Below are 16,709 nucleotides of genomic sequence, written 5' to 3'. Positions count from 1 at the left end.
CTTACTGAAGACGGCAAACCTGGAGGAACTTTTCGAACTTTCTTTGTTTGTACTTCTGAAAAAAGACAAAACGGTGTCGTCGTAAGACAGGCTTCCCCCCCCCCAACCCACCCACCCCCTGAACTCCCCGCACCGGGACTGCCTCCGGCCCCTGCCCGCCGCCTCGCGCCCGCCCCGCAGCAGTGTGGGTACCGCCGAGTGGACATCGCCGCTCTGCCGCCCGACAGCAAAACGCTGGAAAACCGCTCATATTTTTATCTCGAGCGCTGGGGGCCTTTGTTTTCGCCTTTGGAAAAGCGGATTTTTAAGGCTCCGTGCGTGCTGGACAAAGGGGCCGGCGAGGAGCGAGCGGCTGCCGTTACGCAGACCCCTCCGCGAGCCCCGGCGGCGTGCCCGCACGCTCCGCCACTCGCTGTATTTATTTCCAAGTACGGCTAAACAGGACGAAACTCCGATTATTTGTTGAAACGGAGAAAAAGAAAGGAAAAAAAAAAAAAGGTTGAAGGCAAAGTCACTCACCCATAGAGGTGCTGTGGAGAGGCCTCCGCCGGGGGTTATTGCTAGAATACTGATAGTACTGGGAGCCAGGCTTGGTGGGGGAGAGCGCTCCCGGGTTGCCAATATCCATGTCACCTCCGAGGAGACTTTGCTAGAAGATTAAAAATACATACGTGTGTGCGCGTGCACGTTAAACCCGACTTTCCTCATCATTAGCTGTTTGGCGTTCCTAAAAATAACACCATAAAGAAACCTTCTCCAGCAACTGCGGCGCGGAAACCAGAGCCTGCCAACATTTTAAAGGAGACATCACAAAAAATTTCCAGTTGAGCATCTTCTCCTTTACTGGGGAAACACAAAGCAACTCGATTAAACTACGATTATTTACATTGAACGGAGACTCTCTGCCTACTTATTCAAACGCAATCAGTGTTGGAAAAACTTTTGGAGCTCTGTTAATAGATTTGAAGGTGATTTCGTTCCTTCACTGCAAACAGGATAGTTATGTGCACGGATTTAACAACAATAAAACTTAAAAAAAGCCCCCAGCCCTGCTGTTGACAGAGCGGTTGGTTCAGCGTGCACGAAGCGGCTTCATTGTCTGTCCCGGTAAAAGGAAAAATTCAGACCCGTGAATTAAATATACCGGGCTCTGCACCCTCAAAATCCGCACGGCAGGCTCTACACAGCATGGGATTAAAACGTGCAACTAAAATTGGACGTTCTTAATATTTTTTGCCGCGCTACCAGCAAATCAAAGCACCTCCGAAAACCAAAACCAATTAACGCTATTGTACGGCAGCGGCCGGAGCAGCAGCAAAGGACTTTCGCTATCTCCATTTTCTGCCCGTACCATTAACTAACGAGGCGCATCCCGGTCAACGCAACGTTTTCTCAGCTGTGCAAGGACCACGAGACGTTATCTGACCCAGGCTGTAAGAAAAATGATGAATCTGTAAGCGGCGACGACGGCAGAACAATTTCCCGAGTAATGTTCTATTTGCTATAAACTACGTTGAAACTTACCCATAATATATAAATCCCCTGATTATACTCTGCACTGAACGCATTGTTCTTTTAATTATTCTGATGCGCAATAAAACAGGTGTAGATGCCACCATTTATATTAAGAACAAATTTACCATTTAATAAAGAAATTTTAAAATTAAGCACCAAAAATCTAACTTTATCGTTACTTGTAATCAACTTTTACTGACTGAACTAATTACTGTACTTGATAAAGTACAGAATGTGTTTTCCCTAATCTAAATTCTAATCACCATGTCACTCACAACAGACTTAGTAATGCTTCACTAACACACTATTCACATGCAAAATACTCTAAATAGGCCAATTATGACTCTGCCCCTGTTCCCTGGTTAACCCGCTGAGAACTGAAAAATTTCACAAGGCAGTCACCAACTAAAACAAAGGCTCCTTGTTTTAAATTAAGGCAGTCTTTTTGATTCCTAAATAGCTCAACAAAGTGGCATGCCTGCTGCTGAAAGCAGTTGGTCAAATATGACCCGCGAGCTGGAAAATCAGAAATTCAAACATCCTTACTCCTTGACTGTACTTCCAAAAACATTTCCAGATAACTTTTGATTCTCGAAAACTATATTCCTCTTTTTTCCCAGAGCGAGAACGGCCGGCGAGGGACGGACACGCGGGCTCCGGCTGCTGGGGGCTGAGCCCCTTCCTTGGGGCGCAGCCCTCGCAGAGCTCCCCAAGCCGCAGGGCTCTCGGAACGCCGGTCGGAAGGCGCTTTCCACTAATATCTTTACCTTCAGCTAACGCCTAATATACACCTGCGACGACTACGAGCTTTTAATAAACAACACCTGCACCGGCAAAAAATGGTGGCGAGCCGATTGCATCATGGCAGAGCCAGAGACGCAAACACGCTCGGGAAAAAGGGGTCCTCGACGCAACGTCCTCCGAAAAGAAACCAAATTTTATTGAACGGTTTGGAGCTTCTCGGAATGAAACGGCGCTAACGGCAGAAATTCTCTTCAGTCATATATTTTTATCACGTATACGTTTTACCATAAAGCCAGACCTGCTAAATCTGTGCGCGGCGCATCCATATGTCGGGGAGTCGGAACGAGTCCGAGCCATCCGCTGTACAAATTCCTGTGCCCAGCCTACTGGGTTGCATCGACTTTAAAAAAAAGAACCCATCCAAGACAAGCGTTTGCAAACTAGTTTAGAGTAAACAAGATTCGCTTCGGAAGCACCACACACACACAGACCCTACGTTGTTTTTTTCATCCAAATGTTTTTCTCTGTATAAAGACGCAGAGGGATACGGGGAAAACCCCCAGACCAGCAGCGCTGTGCCCGAGGGATGCGCGTGTGCCAGGCTCACAGCCCGCCCGCCTTTGTTCCGCGCCCGCCGCCCAGTGCCACCAGTTGCCCATCCCTCGGACTGCCCCTGGCCCACTGCCTTCACCGTCACCCACCCGGGACAGCCGCGGGCACCCCAGGGCCCGCTGCGCCTGCCGGGCTCCTGCCTGGGGTGGGTGTCCCCAGCGCCGTGCGCTCCTCGCTAATGCCACCCATCGCACCGGCGACAAATGACGTCCAAGCGCCATGTCACCAACGGCTTTTTCCACCATGAAGACTCCTTTTTCTTTACAAACCCCATCTCCAACGTCCCCGGTGCCGCCGTCGCAGGCTCACCGCTTCCCTCTCTCCGAGGGGAACCCCAGGAACGCGCGACCCCGACCTGAGCCGAGCCCCCTCCTTTGTCCGCTGCGGGACGGAGACCCCGACGCGGCAAAGCGGAGGTGGATTCGTGCGGTAAGGGGACCTCACCGAGTGTGAAATAAAAAAATAAAAAATAAAAATAAAGAAAATGAAAAGTAAAAATAAGAAAATGAAAAGTAAAAATAAAAAAATAAAAAACAAAAATAATAATAAAAAATAAAAATAAGAAAATAAAAAATAAAAAAATAAAAAATAAAAATAATAAAAGAATAAAAAAATAAAAAATAAAAAATTAAAAAAATAAAAAATAAAAATAAAAAAATAATAAGAATAAGAATAAGAATAAGAATAAAAAAAGTACGCAGCTCTTCCGAGGTGCTTGCAGAAGGAACACCGGGTGTTCATTACTGTGCAGCCTACGTGTCACCCTGCTAACGGCCTGCGACGGAGAGCGATAAAGCGGTTACGAACCTCGCCACCATCGATCCCGCAGCCCTCGGAGCCCGCGGTCGCTCCAAATTGGATCTTGGAAGCGCGGCGAGCTATCAGGCGTCCCGGTTAATATTTCCCGCTCAGAAACGGCGAGCTCAGAAGCCCGGTGTAAGATCGGTCGGGCTCCCCTCGGCGCGGGGCGTACGGTGCGCACCGGTGCCGCGGGCCGGAGGCAGCAACCCCGCGGGCACGTTCTTGCGCGGCAGCGTATACCGCACGCGCGCAGCCACGCCGTTTATTAATTTCAGAACAAACAAAGCTAATAAAGCATTGAATTTGCCGGTTGAATATTAGAGTTTGAGCTAAAAACAGTCATGGAAGAAGAAACAAAGCGACGCAGGCAAACTCGTCTCCAACTGCGACGTTTTTGCTTTTCACGCTGCTGCGCGCAACCCCGGCTTCTTTCTAGCAATTCGTAAAACCAGTCACCGACTCGCGAATCCTGCCTCCAACATCCGAGTAAGCAAAGAATTAAAGCTGGGTAGGGAGAAAACCCGCACTTACTACGACCAAGTAATCCCCGTATGCGCCTGGTATTACCCCTCCTGGGAAAAAAACAACTTTATTTCCGCCAACTTTTGCTTTCCACCTGAAAATCCTGTGTATTTCACGTAAATATTTGTTTCAGACCTAAGAGGTAGGAAATAAATTTACAAAACCACCCTGTTCCTTTCCCTTTCTTAGAGAGAGAGGCGAGGGCGGAGCGCGGCAGAGCGCTGCGTTCCACCGACAGACCGTTAATTCGGATTAAACGGCCCTGCAGCCCGCGGCCCGCCAGCCGCCGGGAACACCCATCGGGGAGGAACACCTCAGAAACGGCCTTTTTCTCTCTGCTGACAACCTGGAGAGATATATATCTCTATATATCTATATATGTATTTTATATGTATTTTTTTATATATTTTATACACGTATTTTGTATTTTTTTATATATTTTATAAATGTATTTCGTATTTTTAAAATATTTTATACACGTATTTTGTATTTTTTATATATTTTATACACGTATTTTGTATTTTTTATATATTTTATATACGTATTTTCTATTTTTCTATATATTTTATATACGTATTTTCTATTTTTCTATATATTTTATATACGTATTTCGTATTTTCCTATATTTTATATATGTATTTTTTATATTTTATATATGTATTTTGTATTTTTAATATATCTTATATATGTATTTTGTATTTTTTAATATTTTATATATGTATTTTGTATTTTTTATCTATTTTATATATGTATTTTGTATTTTTATACATTTTATATATGTATTTTGTATTTTTTATACATTTTATATATGTATTTTGTATTTTTTATATATTTTATATATGTATTTTGTATATATGTATATATGTATTTTTTTGACATCTTCCCGCTACCGTCGCCCTCGCCGGCAGCCCCCCAGAAGCACCACGCTGGCTTCTGGACCTCTCCCACCCACCGGGCACAGCCCCAAGGGACCTTTTCCAAAGCAATCTATTTACGTGTGCGATGAGAATCCCCGCACCGAAACCCGAGCGTCCCGCTATTTTCACACTGTTGCACCCTTTCTTCAGTTCAAAGGTTTTATGCTTTTGAAGATCGCAGCGTGTTGGCGGTCCAGGCCTTCCCGGGACCCCCCGCCAGCGCCACGTCGCTGCATCGCTCCCTCCGCTCGGGCACCGACGCCCCGGTGGTCCCGCGGCCCCCGCTCTGCCGGGGCACCCGCCCGCCACGGGGCTTCCCTCCAACGGAACGGCGGCTTTTCCCCAGAAAAAAGCGTGGGAAGCGAGGTGTCCTGCAACGTCCCTCGACGCCGAAGGCTGAATGCAGGCTGCCAGCGCCGCAGCCTGCGACGCCGGCCCTCGCCGGCACTGCCCTGCCGATACCTGCTCTCCTCCTCTTCCTCTCCAACCCTCGCCAGCCGACTCCTCGACATCGACGCCTTCGCCAATCTGCAGGCGAAGCACCCTAAATTTGTTGAAATCGCACCTAATTTATGCCAAAAAAGATGAATAAGAGGCAATTATTTTTCTGATTTTTTTTTTTTTTTTAATACAACAAATTTCTAAGTTTCTTTTTTTAATAGAACAAATTTCTAAGTGCAACTGTCCTGTTTTCTCCTTCGGTGAAATCACAGGGGACAGGATCAGACCTCGCCATCCAGATTTCAGCCGCTCTTACGTGCTCTACCCGCAGCTTCTGAATTTTCACTGAAGTCCAGTTAACCGAGCACACACATCTGAATCACTGCTTGGTTATTTCCTTCTGTGATTCCAACCCTCTGCTTCGAATCAAATTATGAAACCACATTTCCACTCCTCACGTGACTGGCAGGGCATCTGTTCGGAATCTGCCCAGCTCCTACAAACCTGGGGAGCTCTGGCAGCTCTCCGCAGAGCCTTCCGTGTGCCACCGACGTCCAGTGCCCCTCTCCACCGCCTCTTCTCTCACCGAGATTTCTTTTTTCCACAGAGATTTCATTTTTCCACAGAGATTTCATTTTTTCACAGAGATTTCATTTTTTCCACCGAGATTTCATTATTTCACAGATTTCTTTTTTTCACAGAGATTTCTTTTTTCAACGAGATTTCATTTTTTCCCAGAGATTTCATTTTTCCACAGAGATTTCTTTTTCCACAGAGATTTCATTTTTCCACAGAGATTTCTTTTTTTCAGAGATTTCATTTTTTCCCCGAGATTTCATTTTTTCCACAGAGATTTCTTTTTTCCAGAGATTTCTTTTTTCACCGAGATTTCATTTTTTCACCAAGATTTCATTTTTCCAGAGATTTCTTTTTTCCACAGATTTCACTTTTCCACAGAGATTTCATTTTTTCAGAGATTTCTTTTTTTCACAGATTTCATTTTTTCACGGAGATTTCTTTTTTTCCCAGAGATTCTTTTTTTCACCGAGATTTCATTTTTTCCCAGAGATTTCATTTTTCCACAGAGATTTCTTTTTTCCACAGAGATTTGTTTTTTCCACCGAGATTTCTTTTTTTCACCTATATTTTTCTTTTTCAAGAACACTAACGTGTATGAAATAAATAATCAATTTTAACATGCTTATTTTATTTTCTCTATCTGATGGGCAAATAACCTTCTGTTTCAGTTCTTCTGCCTTCTCGGGCCGCACCTTCCGACAGCTGCGCACGGTGTTCAGCAGTTCTGCCTTCGACCTTTTCCATTAAAAAACGCTTGCAGGTATCATCAAATAATTTCTCATGTTCAACCAACCCTCGCGCATTAATGTCATCAGTATTAGTTCTCCAGGTTTCTTTACATTTTTCGCTATCTCCTCCTCTGCATAATTTAAAATTGCTCTTTAAGTTTAAACCTTTCCGGAGTAATTTTTCCCAGCTGTGCTTTCCGAGCGCTGAATTCAGCATCAGCACAGCGGCCGTCACTCGCAACGCTCACTGCCGGGCTTCGGCAGCGCCGCGCCGACACGGCGCGCTCCGAAACGCGGCTGAGGTCCAACCACCTTCGGCCGGCAAGGACTGCAGATCAGTTCCTGCGTGGGTTTCCCTCACCTGGATCAGGTGAGCAGCAGAAAAAAAATCATTTGTAACTTCTTCCCTAATTTTTCCCACCTTTCTTGGCGTTTCCTTGCCTCTTCCCATCCCTTCATTCACCATTAGGCACGACGGCTCAGATTATTACACCACTGCTTGATTATCGCTAAAGGTCAGTTACTCGTTTGCGGTAACGAGCCCCATCTTTCACCTTTACAGGGAACGATTTTACCATCGACCGCACAGCCTTTGCTGCTTTTCTACAGCGTTAGGAGAACGAAAATATTTCCTAGCGTACGGGAAAAGCGGGTAAAGAGTGCCTCGGCGGAACACGCGTGAGACACAAACCCTTCCACAGAAGAAGGGACTTTCTCCTCCAAGAAGGGACTTTCTCCTCCGCGGAGGAGTTCTGTAAAACACAGACTTTCCTCCAGTTAGGATTTTCTGCTGCGCAGTTTACGCTTGCCTCCTCGGAGCTGGCGATGCCTCCTTTGGCGCAGCCCAAGTCAAAAACCCAGCGCGGGCACTGCCGCAAGGATCGGCCAAACGTGGAGTTACGTGCGCTTGTATTTGATGTGTAGTGTGTACGTAGGGGTGCGCACACCCCAAACACACCTATACGAAACCGGGTGTCCCGTACAACGTCCCGGCTGCTCCGGAGAGCCGCAGAGCTGCGCCGGTGCCGCTGTCGTGCCGCCGCCGCCTCTCCCCGCTCCCTCCCCGGCTCCGCCGCGCGCGCTCGCAGGCGGCCGTAGGGACGTTCTCCCTGCTTTGTTATTAATCTTCCAGCACGCGGCTTTCATTTACATGCTGAAATTGAGCCAGATGATTATAGTGTTTAAAAACACGCGCTTAAATACAGGTAATACTCATATAAATATGTCCCGCTGAGGAACAAACACGGAAAGGGGAAAGTCCTCGCGGCGGCTGGGGAACGTGGCATCACGTGCCAAAGGGTCTCCAAAAACCCCGTAAAAATGAAGCAAGCGGCTGCCTTTCTCGCTGCCCAGGGCTGGCATTTGGTGAGGGCGGCAGGGAGGATGGGACCGCGCGACGGCAGGGGCTTCGGCCACAGCCCAGCCCCGGTACCGCCGACAGCCGAGGCGCGGCTCCCAGCAAGGGCCATCCCCACTCCCAGTATTGACCGGGGCGGTCGGCGCTCAGCTCCAGCACCTACAGCCCCCCCGGGAAGGGGAAAGGACCCGCCGTCACTGGGGACCCCCTGGTCTGCGCCAGGGAGGAACCGCTGCGTAAGAACCCATCGCTGGGAAAATTCACCCCAGGACGACCTGCAGAGAGTTGAACGCCGCGAAAATCCAGCGCCTCGCACCTCGACGCCCGCGTCTTTGCACGCCGGGATGCGCTGCTGTAACGTTTACGCGACCAAGAGAACGCAGCGAGCTCAGAGCAACCGCAGTCACTCGGTACAAAACCACGCGGCCGGTCTGCCCGAACGGGAATATCGCCCGGAGCACGTCGGCAGTCGCTTTCCAGGACAGCAGATCCGGTACGGAATTAAGCAGCCCTCAGCTCAGCCCAGGATAAACCCTCTGAAGTCAGCGGGGGCCTCGGGGGTGTCAATGAGGGGAGCGTTTGGCCCAGGGACAGCAGCTGGGTTTTCGGGGACCGCTGAATGCAGCGAAGCGTTGCCTGCGGTGTTTTCGCGGAGCGCCAGCGCTGCTCGGAAACAGCCTTGCCACGTCATCAGCGAGCGCTGCCGATCTGCGTCACCTTCCGAATTTATAAAAAAATTCTGGCCATTCCACTCAGAAATGCAAACTAAATACACGGGGTAAGAGGCTTCAGGTACGGAAAAGCGCACATTATCGGAATATTGATTTATGGTAAAAAGGGGCACCGTAAAAAGCATCACTTACATAGGGCTGAATAATGAGCAGAATAATTGGCAGCAGGCACATCGGAACCGCTCACTAAATCACGAAACGTGGGTCCCCGCATCCCTGTTTTTCCCAGTACCTCCCAGTACACAAATATCTCTGTTCCTCCGCAGCGCTGAAGTTCCGAACGCCCCTAAGCGCCCGCCGTTTCCGACATCTCCAACCCTACGCCATCTGGTAGGTACCGGCACGGCGGTCGCTTCTGGAGGGGGGGGAGACGGAATCAGAGAATGGGTGGGAGACAGCGAGGATTAACGGCACGCGGAAGCCAACGCTGCGCAGGGAACGGCGTTTTTGCACTGTTTTTCCCCGAGAAAAATTACCAAAGACTCGCTGGCACGAGCTGCTTCGCCGGGCTCTGCTTTCTTTCAGCTCGAGTAAGCACCTCGACGTGATTCAGTACGGACGTCCTACCACCGCTCGCTTCAAAACGCTCCTCCCTGGCAAAGGAGTCCAAACCCTAACTAAAGCCCTAGTAACCTAACAAGTCAATTATCGTCGCTCTTCCCGGCGTAAGCGGGCGGCTACAAACAGCTTACAACAAGAATCCTGGCTCGGGTTGTCTCGGAGAGGGTAAACCAGCCTGACACGCCTCAGTCTTAAAAAGGTGTTTGGTGGCTGAATTCCCGTTTTTAATGATGTAATTATTGTTTTTCCCTTTGAGTACGAGAACACAGGGAAGGCTTACAGAAGTTCAAACGCAGGGGAAACGGCATTTTTCTGAAATTATGTCAGTAATATTTTTAACCAAAGGAAAGCCGCCGTAAAAACATCCGAGAGGCCAAAGAAACTTCCCGTCGAAAAAAAATCACAAACCCCACGCTAAACACCGAAAGAGGATTTTTTTCTTCAATTTCTTATTATTCCTCAGCCCGGAAGGTAAACAACGGCCTCCCCCTTTTTGATGGGGAAGGAAAATTTTATAAGGGGGGTAAAAAAAAATTCATTTTCCTCAGCCAAAAAGCCATTTGCGTGTCCTCAAACGCTCCAGCACGGCAGCAGACCGCCGGCTGACGCGGGGCCGCGTCACGCCGCTCCGGAAAGGACGCTTCGTTAGTCAAAGCTCGTGCGCGGCCGGGCAGGACCTCAGTAAAGGAAGGGACGGGAACGACGCAAAGAGCCGCCGCTGCTGTACGCTGCCATCGCTTGCTGGGGAAAGGACTATCAGAAATCTCAACTCGAGCAGTTTGAGTATCAGAGCCGGGTTTTATGTTACGGGAGCCTTCTGTTTTTCTGTGTTATAAAGTCAAATTTATTTTTTACAGAACCACGTTATGCAAATACGCCTCAACCCGACTAATGACACCCGTGGTGTTTAAAATTTCTTTTTGCCTCTATTTTAATTTTCCCTCTGCTACCCACGATCTTTTTCCACGCCGCTGAAGTACAGGCTCCTCAACGGACACCGACGGCTTCTAACGCAGCACGTCGCCGGGGCTGAACAAAGCCCAAAGGCACTTTCATTTCTAGCGAGTCTGCAAACTTCAGGTCACCTTGCGCTTAAGACAGGACAAAAAAAATTAGAGCCACCCTACAAAACCAACCAAATCGGCAAATTCAGCTGCTATGAGAAATTGGAAGGGGGAAAAAAAAGCACTTTTTTACGCTGACACAAGGAGAAAAAAAAAAAAATAACAAGCTGGTATTTCAGGGAGTGAGAGCGGAGCGCGCGGCCCCGGCTCGCTGCGCTGCAAACCGCCTCAGGTCAGCGCCGCGGGGGGAAAACTCACGTTTTTCAGGCAAAAATGAAGACAGCGCGCGTCCGACGAACAGCCGAAGCACAAAGCTCTGCGGCCGCGTCCCCGCTGACGAGCCGGCCGCCTCCCCGGTGCGTCCCAGCCAGGCGGGTGCGCAGGGGCCGGGGGCTGCGGTCTCCGGGCACGGGGATCCCCGGGGGTGCTTCGCCCCCGCTCAGCACCGCCACGCTGCCGGATCGTCTCCCCGTAGGCAGCGCCCATCCGACGGGCGCGTTGCTGCGCTCACCAGGAGCGCACGCGGGATTTCTTACTACAGGTAGATGGTCTGCAAGGGTCTAACTCCAGTATTCTCCTCCATGTAGAAACACAGCGATGCTTCGCCCTTCCAGCCCGTTTTCATCCGCTCGCGTCCCCTCTACGACACGAACGGAAGCAGAGGTACCCAGCGACCTGCCCCACTCCACGGAGGAGCAGCGCGTCTGCAACCAGAGATGCTCGCTTAACTCGAACGGCGAGGTGCTCGACTGGGTCGGGCAGGAGGAGCGGGCTCTCACGGCATCTTTGCGCTGCTGGGGAGAGCAGAGCCTCCACGCGCCCCGCTCGCCAGCCCAGCGCCGCCTCTGCTCCCTCCTTCTCGCACGGCAAAGGCGAGCGGGATCTTCACGACTGCAGGGAGAAGCGGTGGTCCCGCTCGGCGACGCTGCCGGCTGCAGGGAAACCAGTCCGAGCCGTCCAGCCAACGCAAGTGCCCGTGCGGGTCGGCGCTGTTTTAAACGCGCCACTAAGGGACCGCGCGGGGACACGTCTCCCTCCGGGTCTTCTCTTCCGTCTCCTTTACGCAGTCCTTTACTCCAGCTCGCACTCACGGCACCAACACAAGCTATAATACCGCTTTCCTAGTCAAAACCCCTACCATTCTGTGAGAGGCTGAGGGAGCTGGGGCTGCTCAGCCTGGAGAAGAGAAGGCTCCGGGGTGACCTTAGAGCAGCTGCCAGTGCCTGGAGGGGCCGACAGGAAGGATGGAGAGGGGCTTTGCACAAGGGTGGGTAGGGATAGGACAAGGGGGAATGGCTCTAAACTAAAAGAGGGCAGATTTAGAGTAGATATTAGGATGAAATTCTTCCCCATGAGGGTGGTGAAACCCTGGCCCAGGCTGCCCAGAGAAGCTGTGGCTGCCCCCTCCCTGGCAGGGTCCAAGGCCAGGTTGGATGGAGCTCTGAGCACCCTGGGCTGGTGGGAGATGTCCCTGCTGATGGCAGGGGGGTTGGAACCAGCTGATCTTTCAGGTTCCTTCCAACCCAAACCATTCTAGGCTTCTATGCTTAAAAGATTCAGAAGAGCGCTGACGTGGAGCAGAGCTCCGCAGGGATGGTACCACCACATCAGACTAACGCTAGGGACAACACTTGTCACAAAATGCATAGTTAGTTTAGCTGAAAGAAATTACTTAAAAAAAAAAAAAAATCGAAGCCACTACGCTGAATTACTTTACAGGAGAGAAATGCCAGGCTGAACAGAGGCACAGAGGAGAGCAAAGTCTCAGAGATAGTGCTTTGCGCTTGACTTTACTCAACGCCCTACGGAAATACGTACCAGATACCTTAGAGCACCTGAACTGATAAAGGAACGAAGTAGAAGGAAAAGCAGAGCCAGAAGTTACATGGCAAAATTTGCAAAACCAGACAAATTTAGAGTAAGATTCTAGTAATCCAAAAACTGAATTATACTGGCACAGCATCGTTGCTCTCCTATCCAGACGCAGCAGCAAGAGCACCTGAGGAAGAAGCCTCCTTCATCCTCGCTGGGCTACTCAAAACCATGCAGCAAAAGCTGTCTTCCTATTGTACATTTGCAATTCCCAAACCGTCTGTGCTCCTCTACGCATGTACGATCGCGTCAAATCGATCGTTATGATATCAGGATGTGCCACGTGCCCATAAAACATGACAAGCAGCAGAAATTCCCCTACGTGACTCCAGCCACTCGTGCCCGGGGATGGAGGAATCACAGGATGGTCAGGGTTGGCAGGGACCTCTGTGGGTCACCCAGTCCAACCCCCTGCCCAAGCAGGGTCACCCAGAGCAGGCTGCACAGGACAAAGGAGGCCATGGCTGGTACAGAACCACTGATGGTGCCAGCAGCGCCGAGGGGTGACCTGCACTGACTGCTAATGCAGCTTCTCATGGGTCTTCCAAAGCTGGGCTAGGAATCCATCATTTTGCAAAGCCTGTCCAGGACTGGTCATCACAGAATAAAACTTTTAAAAATTACTGATTTAAACTGCAAATAAGTATTAAAAAGAAAATAGCAAGGATTCATGGGAAATCATCACTTCCACGCCCAAGGTTTAAAGAATCACAGAATGGTCGGGGTTGGAAGGAACCTCTGTAGGTCACCCAGTCCAACCCCCTGCCGAAGAAGGGTCACCTACAGCAGGCTGTAGAGGACCTTGTCCAGGTGGGTCTGGAATATCTCCAGAGAAGGAGACTCCACAGCTTCCCTAGGCAGCCTGGGCCAGGGCTCCGTCACCCTCAGAGGGAAGAAGTTCTTCCTCGGGTTCAGCTGGAGCTTCCTCTGCTTCAGTTTGTGCCCGTTGCCCCTTGTCCTGTTGCTGGGCACCATTGGAAAGAGTCTGGTCCCGTCCTCCCGACACCCACCCTGCAGATATTTGTAAGTATATATTAGGTCCCCTATATATATATCCCCTAGAAAGGGGATGCAACCACTGAGCAGTGTTTGGGCCAACAGTCACCGCGAGGGCACTGGGAAAAGGCAGAGGAGCTGGGTTCCCAGCGAGACGTAGGCAGAGGGTAAGACATGGGTGACTCTTCTTGACGCAAGATGGCCTCATGAAGCCTTTTTCTGAGGTTCTTCCAATTTTATATTTCAGAAGCAAGGTGGCAAGCGGGATTTTCAAACCGTGGAAACGACACATTCCATGTCTTCTTGCTCACGACAGACGCATCTCAGACTCTGTCAGAAAACTGCAGCTCCTTCCACGGCACGGGGAAGGCACGGCAGCAAGGTGCCACCCAGGAACGGGCAGCTTCTTGCTAATTTTCTCTGCAGGTGACTATAACACGCTGGGCAGTTGGTGCCACTGTTTGCATTACCTGAAAGCATCGCCCTCTCCGAAAAGCGGGTTTGTCACAGCACCTTGTTATCCAGTGGAAAGGTAACACCGCCTGTTGCAGTGTATGTAAAAAAAGAGAGAGAGAAATACCCAAGGGAGCTATATTTCCGTGATACAGTTGGTTTTTATTAGGCTTCATATGCATTTTTCCCCAGACACTTTTGAAAGACCAGGATGTGGGAAATACCCACAATTCTACCTGTAGTGCAGCCTGTATCTTTACTATTTAAATGCTTTCTCCTGACAGTCAAGCAGGATCCATTTTCAAAGAAAGAAAATAGTTTCAAAACCCAAAAGACAGCCCTATAAACAGGCAGACAGATGGCTATATTCTGTCATTAACTTCAAAATGAAATAAAATTATTAACTTCTCCGTTGTCGCTAAACACACTGCGGCGAGGGCTGAACGCCTGGCAGCCGTGCCCCTCGGCGGCTGCAAAGGCAGGAAGAAACGCCCGGCTCCCGTGTCGTTCCTCTCCGCTATTAGTTAGGCACCGACGACATGGTTGGCACTTGTCAAAGCCGGCGGGTGGGGGAAGAAAGGCTTTCACAGAATCACAGAATGTTCAGGGTTGGAAGGGACCTCTGTGGGTCACCCAGCCCAACCCCCTGCCCAAGCAGGGTCACCCAGAGCAGGCTGCACAGGACCACGTCCAGGCGGGTCTGGAATATCCCCAGAGAAGGAGACTCCACAACCTCCCTGGGCAGCCTGGGCCAGGGCTCCGTCACCCTCAGAGGGAAGAAGTTCTTCCTCATGTTCAGCTGGAACTTCCTCTGCTTCAGTTTGTGCCCGTTGCCCCTTGTCCTGTCGCTGGGCACCACTGGAAAGAGTCTGGCCCCGTCCTCCTGACCCCCACCCTGCAGATATTTAGAGGCATTTCTAAGGTCCCCTCTCAGCCTTCTCTTCTCCAGACTGAACAAGCCCAGCTCCCTCAGCCTCTCCTCGTAGGAGAGATGCTCCAGTCTCCTCATCATCCTCGTAGCCCTCCGCTGGACTCTCTCCAGCAGCTCCTCATCTTTCTTGAACTGGGGAGCCCAGCACTGGACACAGGACTCCAGATGGGGCCTCACCAGGGCAGTGTAGAGGGGGAGGAGAACCTCCCTCGTCCTGCTGCCCACACTCCTCCTGATTTCGAAGGGCTGCTCCCAGGCTGAGCCAGGCTGCGAGCGCAGGCAGGGTGGGAGGGCTGCGCGGGGCACCGGCCGGCTGCGACCCAAGGCAGCCCACGGCACGGAAGGGCTCGAGCCCTGCTCCTCGCCCTGCGCCCAGAGCGACCCCGGCACCAGCCGCAGACTGCAGCAAACCACCAGTCAGTTACGGGGGAAAAAAAACAAAGCCATGAAAGGGGAACAGTGAAAACCAAGCAAAACAGGAAAGGGGAAGCGAGACAGACGCACCGCCACGCATTGCAAAGTCGTTGGTCGCTGGCCCCCAGCCTACAGATGCGGAGTGCTAACGCAGGCATCGCTGCGCCGACAGCGTGGGCTTCTGCTCCCGAGGGGGGGATTCGGAGGGGCTGTTCAGCTAAGCCAGCTCGGCCCCTGACCCTTCCTCCACCCCGTGTCTCCAGGAACGGCCACGCAACCCCCCGGGAGCCCTTCGGATCACTGGGGAGGCACCCAACGGCCACGGGCAGCGCAGGCGGGACACGGACCCGCGCCTCGACGCACCCGGAACACGCCACAGAAGTATTTTAATGCTGAATTAAAACAAGCTGGAGAAGTGTCTTCAGCTGGGCGAAGGCAGAGAGTTAGAAAAGAGGCAGGGATCGCTCCGTGACAACTCCACAGCCATTTGGTGCTGCTCGCGTGTTTGAGGTATCGAGGGTTTTCTTTTTTTAGGCAGGCTGATCGCAGAACTTAGTCATGGTTTTTAATGATTCCATACATAAATAGCCGGTAGGATTCATATCCTCATACATTCCCCGCAATCTCTGCTTGTCAAAAGTAATCGCTCCTCTTCCAAGCCAAGCAGCGGAGGAATTAATCACGCAACAGCAGCGGCACGGCTGGAGCGTCCTCTCCCAAAGAAAAGCCACCACCAGGGCCAGCGACAGAGCTTTCTGTGGAAATCAGATGGCGAGAGTTTACCGGAATGCGAAAGCTCTTAAAAATACACGGATCACAGGCTCGTGTTTATCTGGACCTTCAGGCAGAGAAATTCCACAGGCAGCGCAGCAAGAACGACCTGCTGCCGACTTGCTCGTTAAAACACTGGCTTCTCAGTGTATCCGTACGCTCAGCTATTTATTTCTGTATTTGAGTGACCTAAAACATAAATATTAGCCCGGACAAAATGCGAACAAAAGAGACTCACTGGATTTTGAAACCCAGAGAGATCCGGACAACTTGCAGATTGCTTAAATTGCAACTAGAAACACCATAAAGAACTTTGAAAAATAAGAGAAATTATACAACTTCTAGAAATGAACTCACGGCTGTCTTAGAAAGCACAGATCCAGACTAAATTTCGTGTGCAATGTGTGTTTTGAAAATAGTGATTATTTTAACAATTAGCGTTCCGCATCTACCTGTGCTTGTCACGGCTCTCGTTTCTCCATCTTGAGCTGCTCGGTGTGTGAAGTTCCTGCCTGCAGCCGCACGGTAATTAAGGGTGATTAAAGATGCTATTCATTCCCCCGCAAAGCAGCAGGTAACCAAGTGGCGGGAGGGGGTGGCGGGAGAAGGGAGTAACTTCTGGGCAGTGAAAAGGCGATTGGCAATGGTCTGTTGGCAATGAGCGATGCGACAGCAGCGGCCGCGCCGGCCTGCGGCGACT

General features: G+C 50.5%; 1 protein-coding gene across 14 annotated transcripts in view; it reads right to left on the bottom strand.

The window, feature by feature from the left end:
* The window catches only part of LOC104339067 (transcription factor 4), a 250,864-nt gene that overhangs the window by 98,627 nt on the left and 135,528 nt on the right, over positions 1-16,709 (bottom strand). For 12 of the 14 annotated variants that reach the window (XM_075446799.1, XM_075446794.1, XM_075446796.1 and 9 more), the window contains 2 exons: positions 520-649; positions 6-55 (listed from right to left, as the gene is read on the bottom strand). In XM_075446799.1, coding sequence (XP_075302914.1) covers positions 6-55; positions 520-649 — 180 coding nt within the window. Of the gene's footprint in view, positions 1-5; positions 56-519; positions 650-1,351; positions 1,375-1,524; positions 1,596-16,709 lie in introns of those variants that run through there. The other 2 variants (XM_075446806.1, XM_075446805.1) reach the window with 2 other exon arrangements.

Source organism: Opisthocomus hoazin, chromosome W, assembly GCF_030867145.1.
Source record: "Opisthocomus hoazin isolate bOpiHoa1 chromosome W, bOpiHoa1.hap1, whole genome shotgun sequence".
In the NCBI taxonomy this organism is placed as follows: Eukaryota; Metazoa; Chordata; class Aves; order Opisthocomiformes; family Opisthocomidae; genus Opisthocomus; species Opisthocomus hoazin.
The sequence above is the reverse complement of the archived record's forward strand: the minus strand, read 5'-3'. Positions and strand labels throughout refer to the sequence as shown.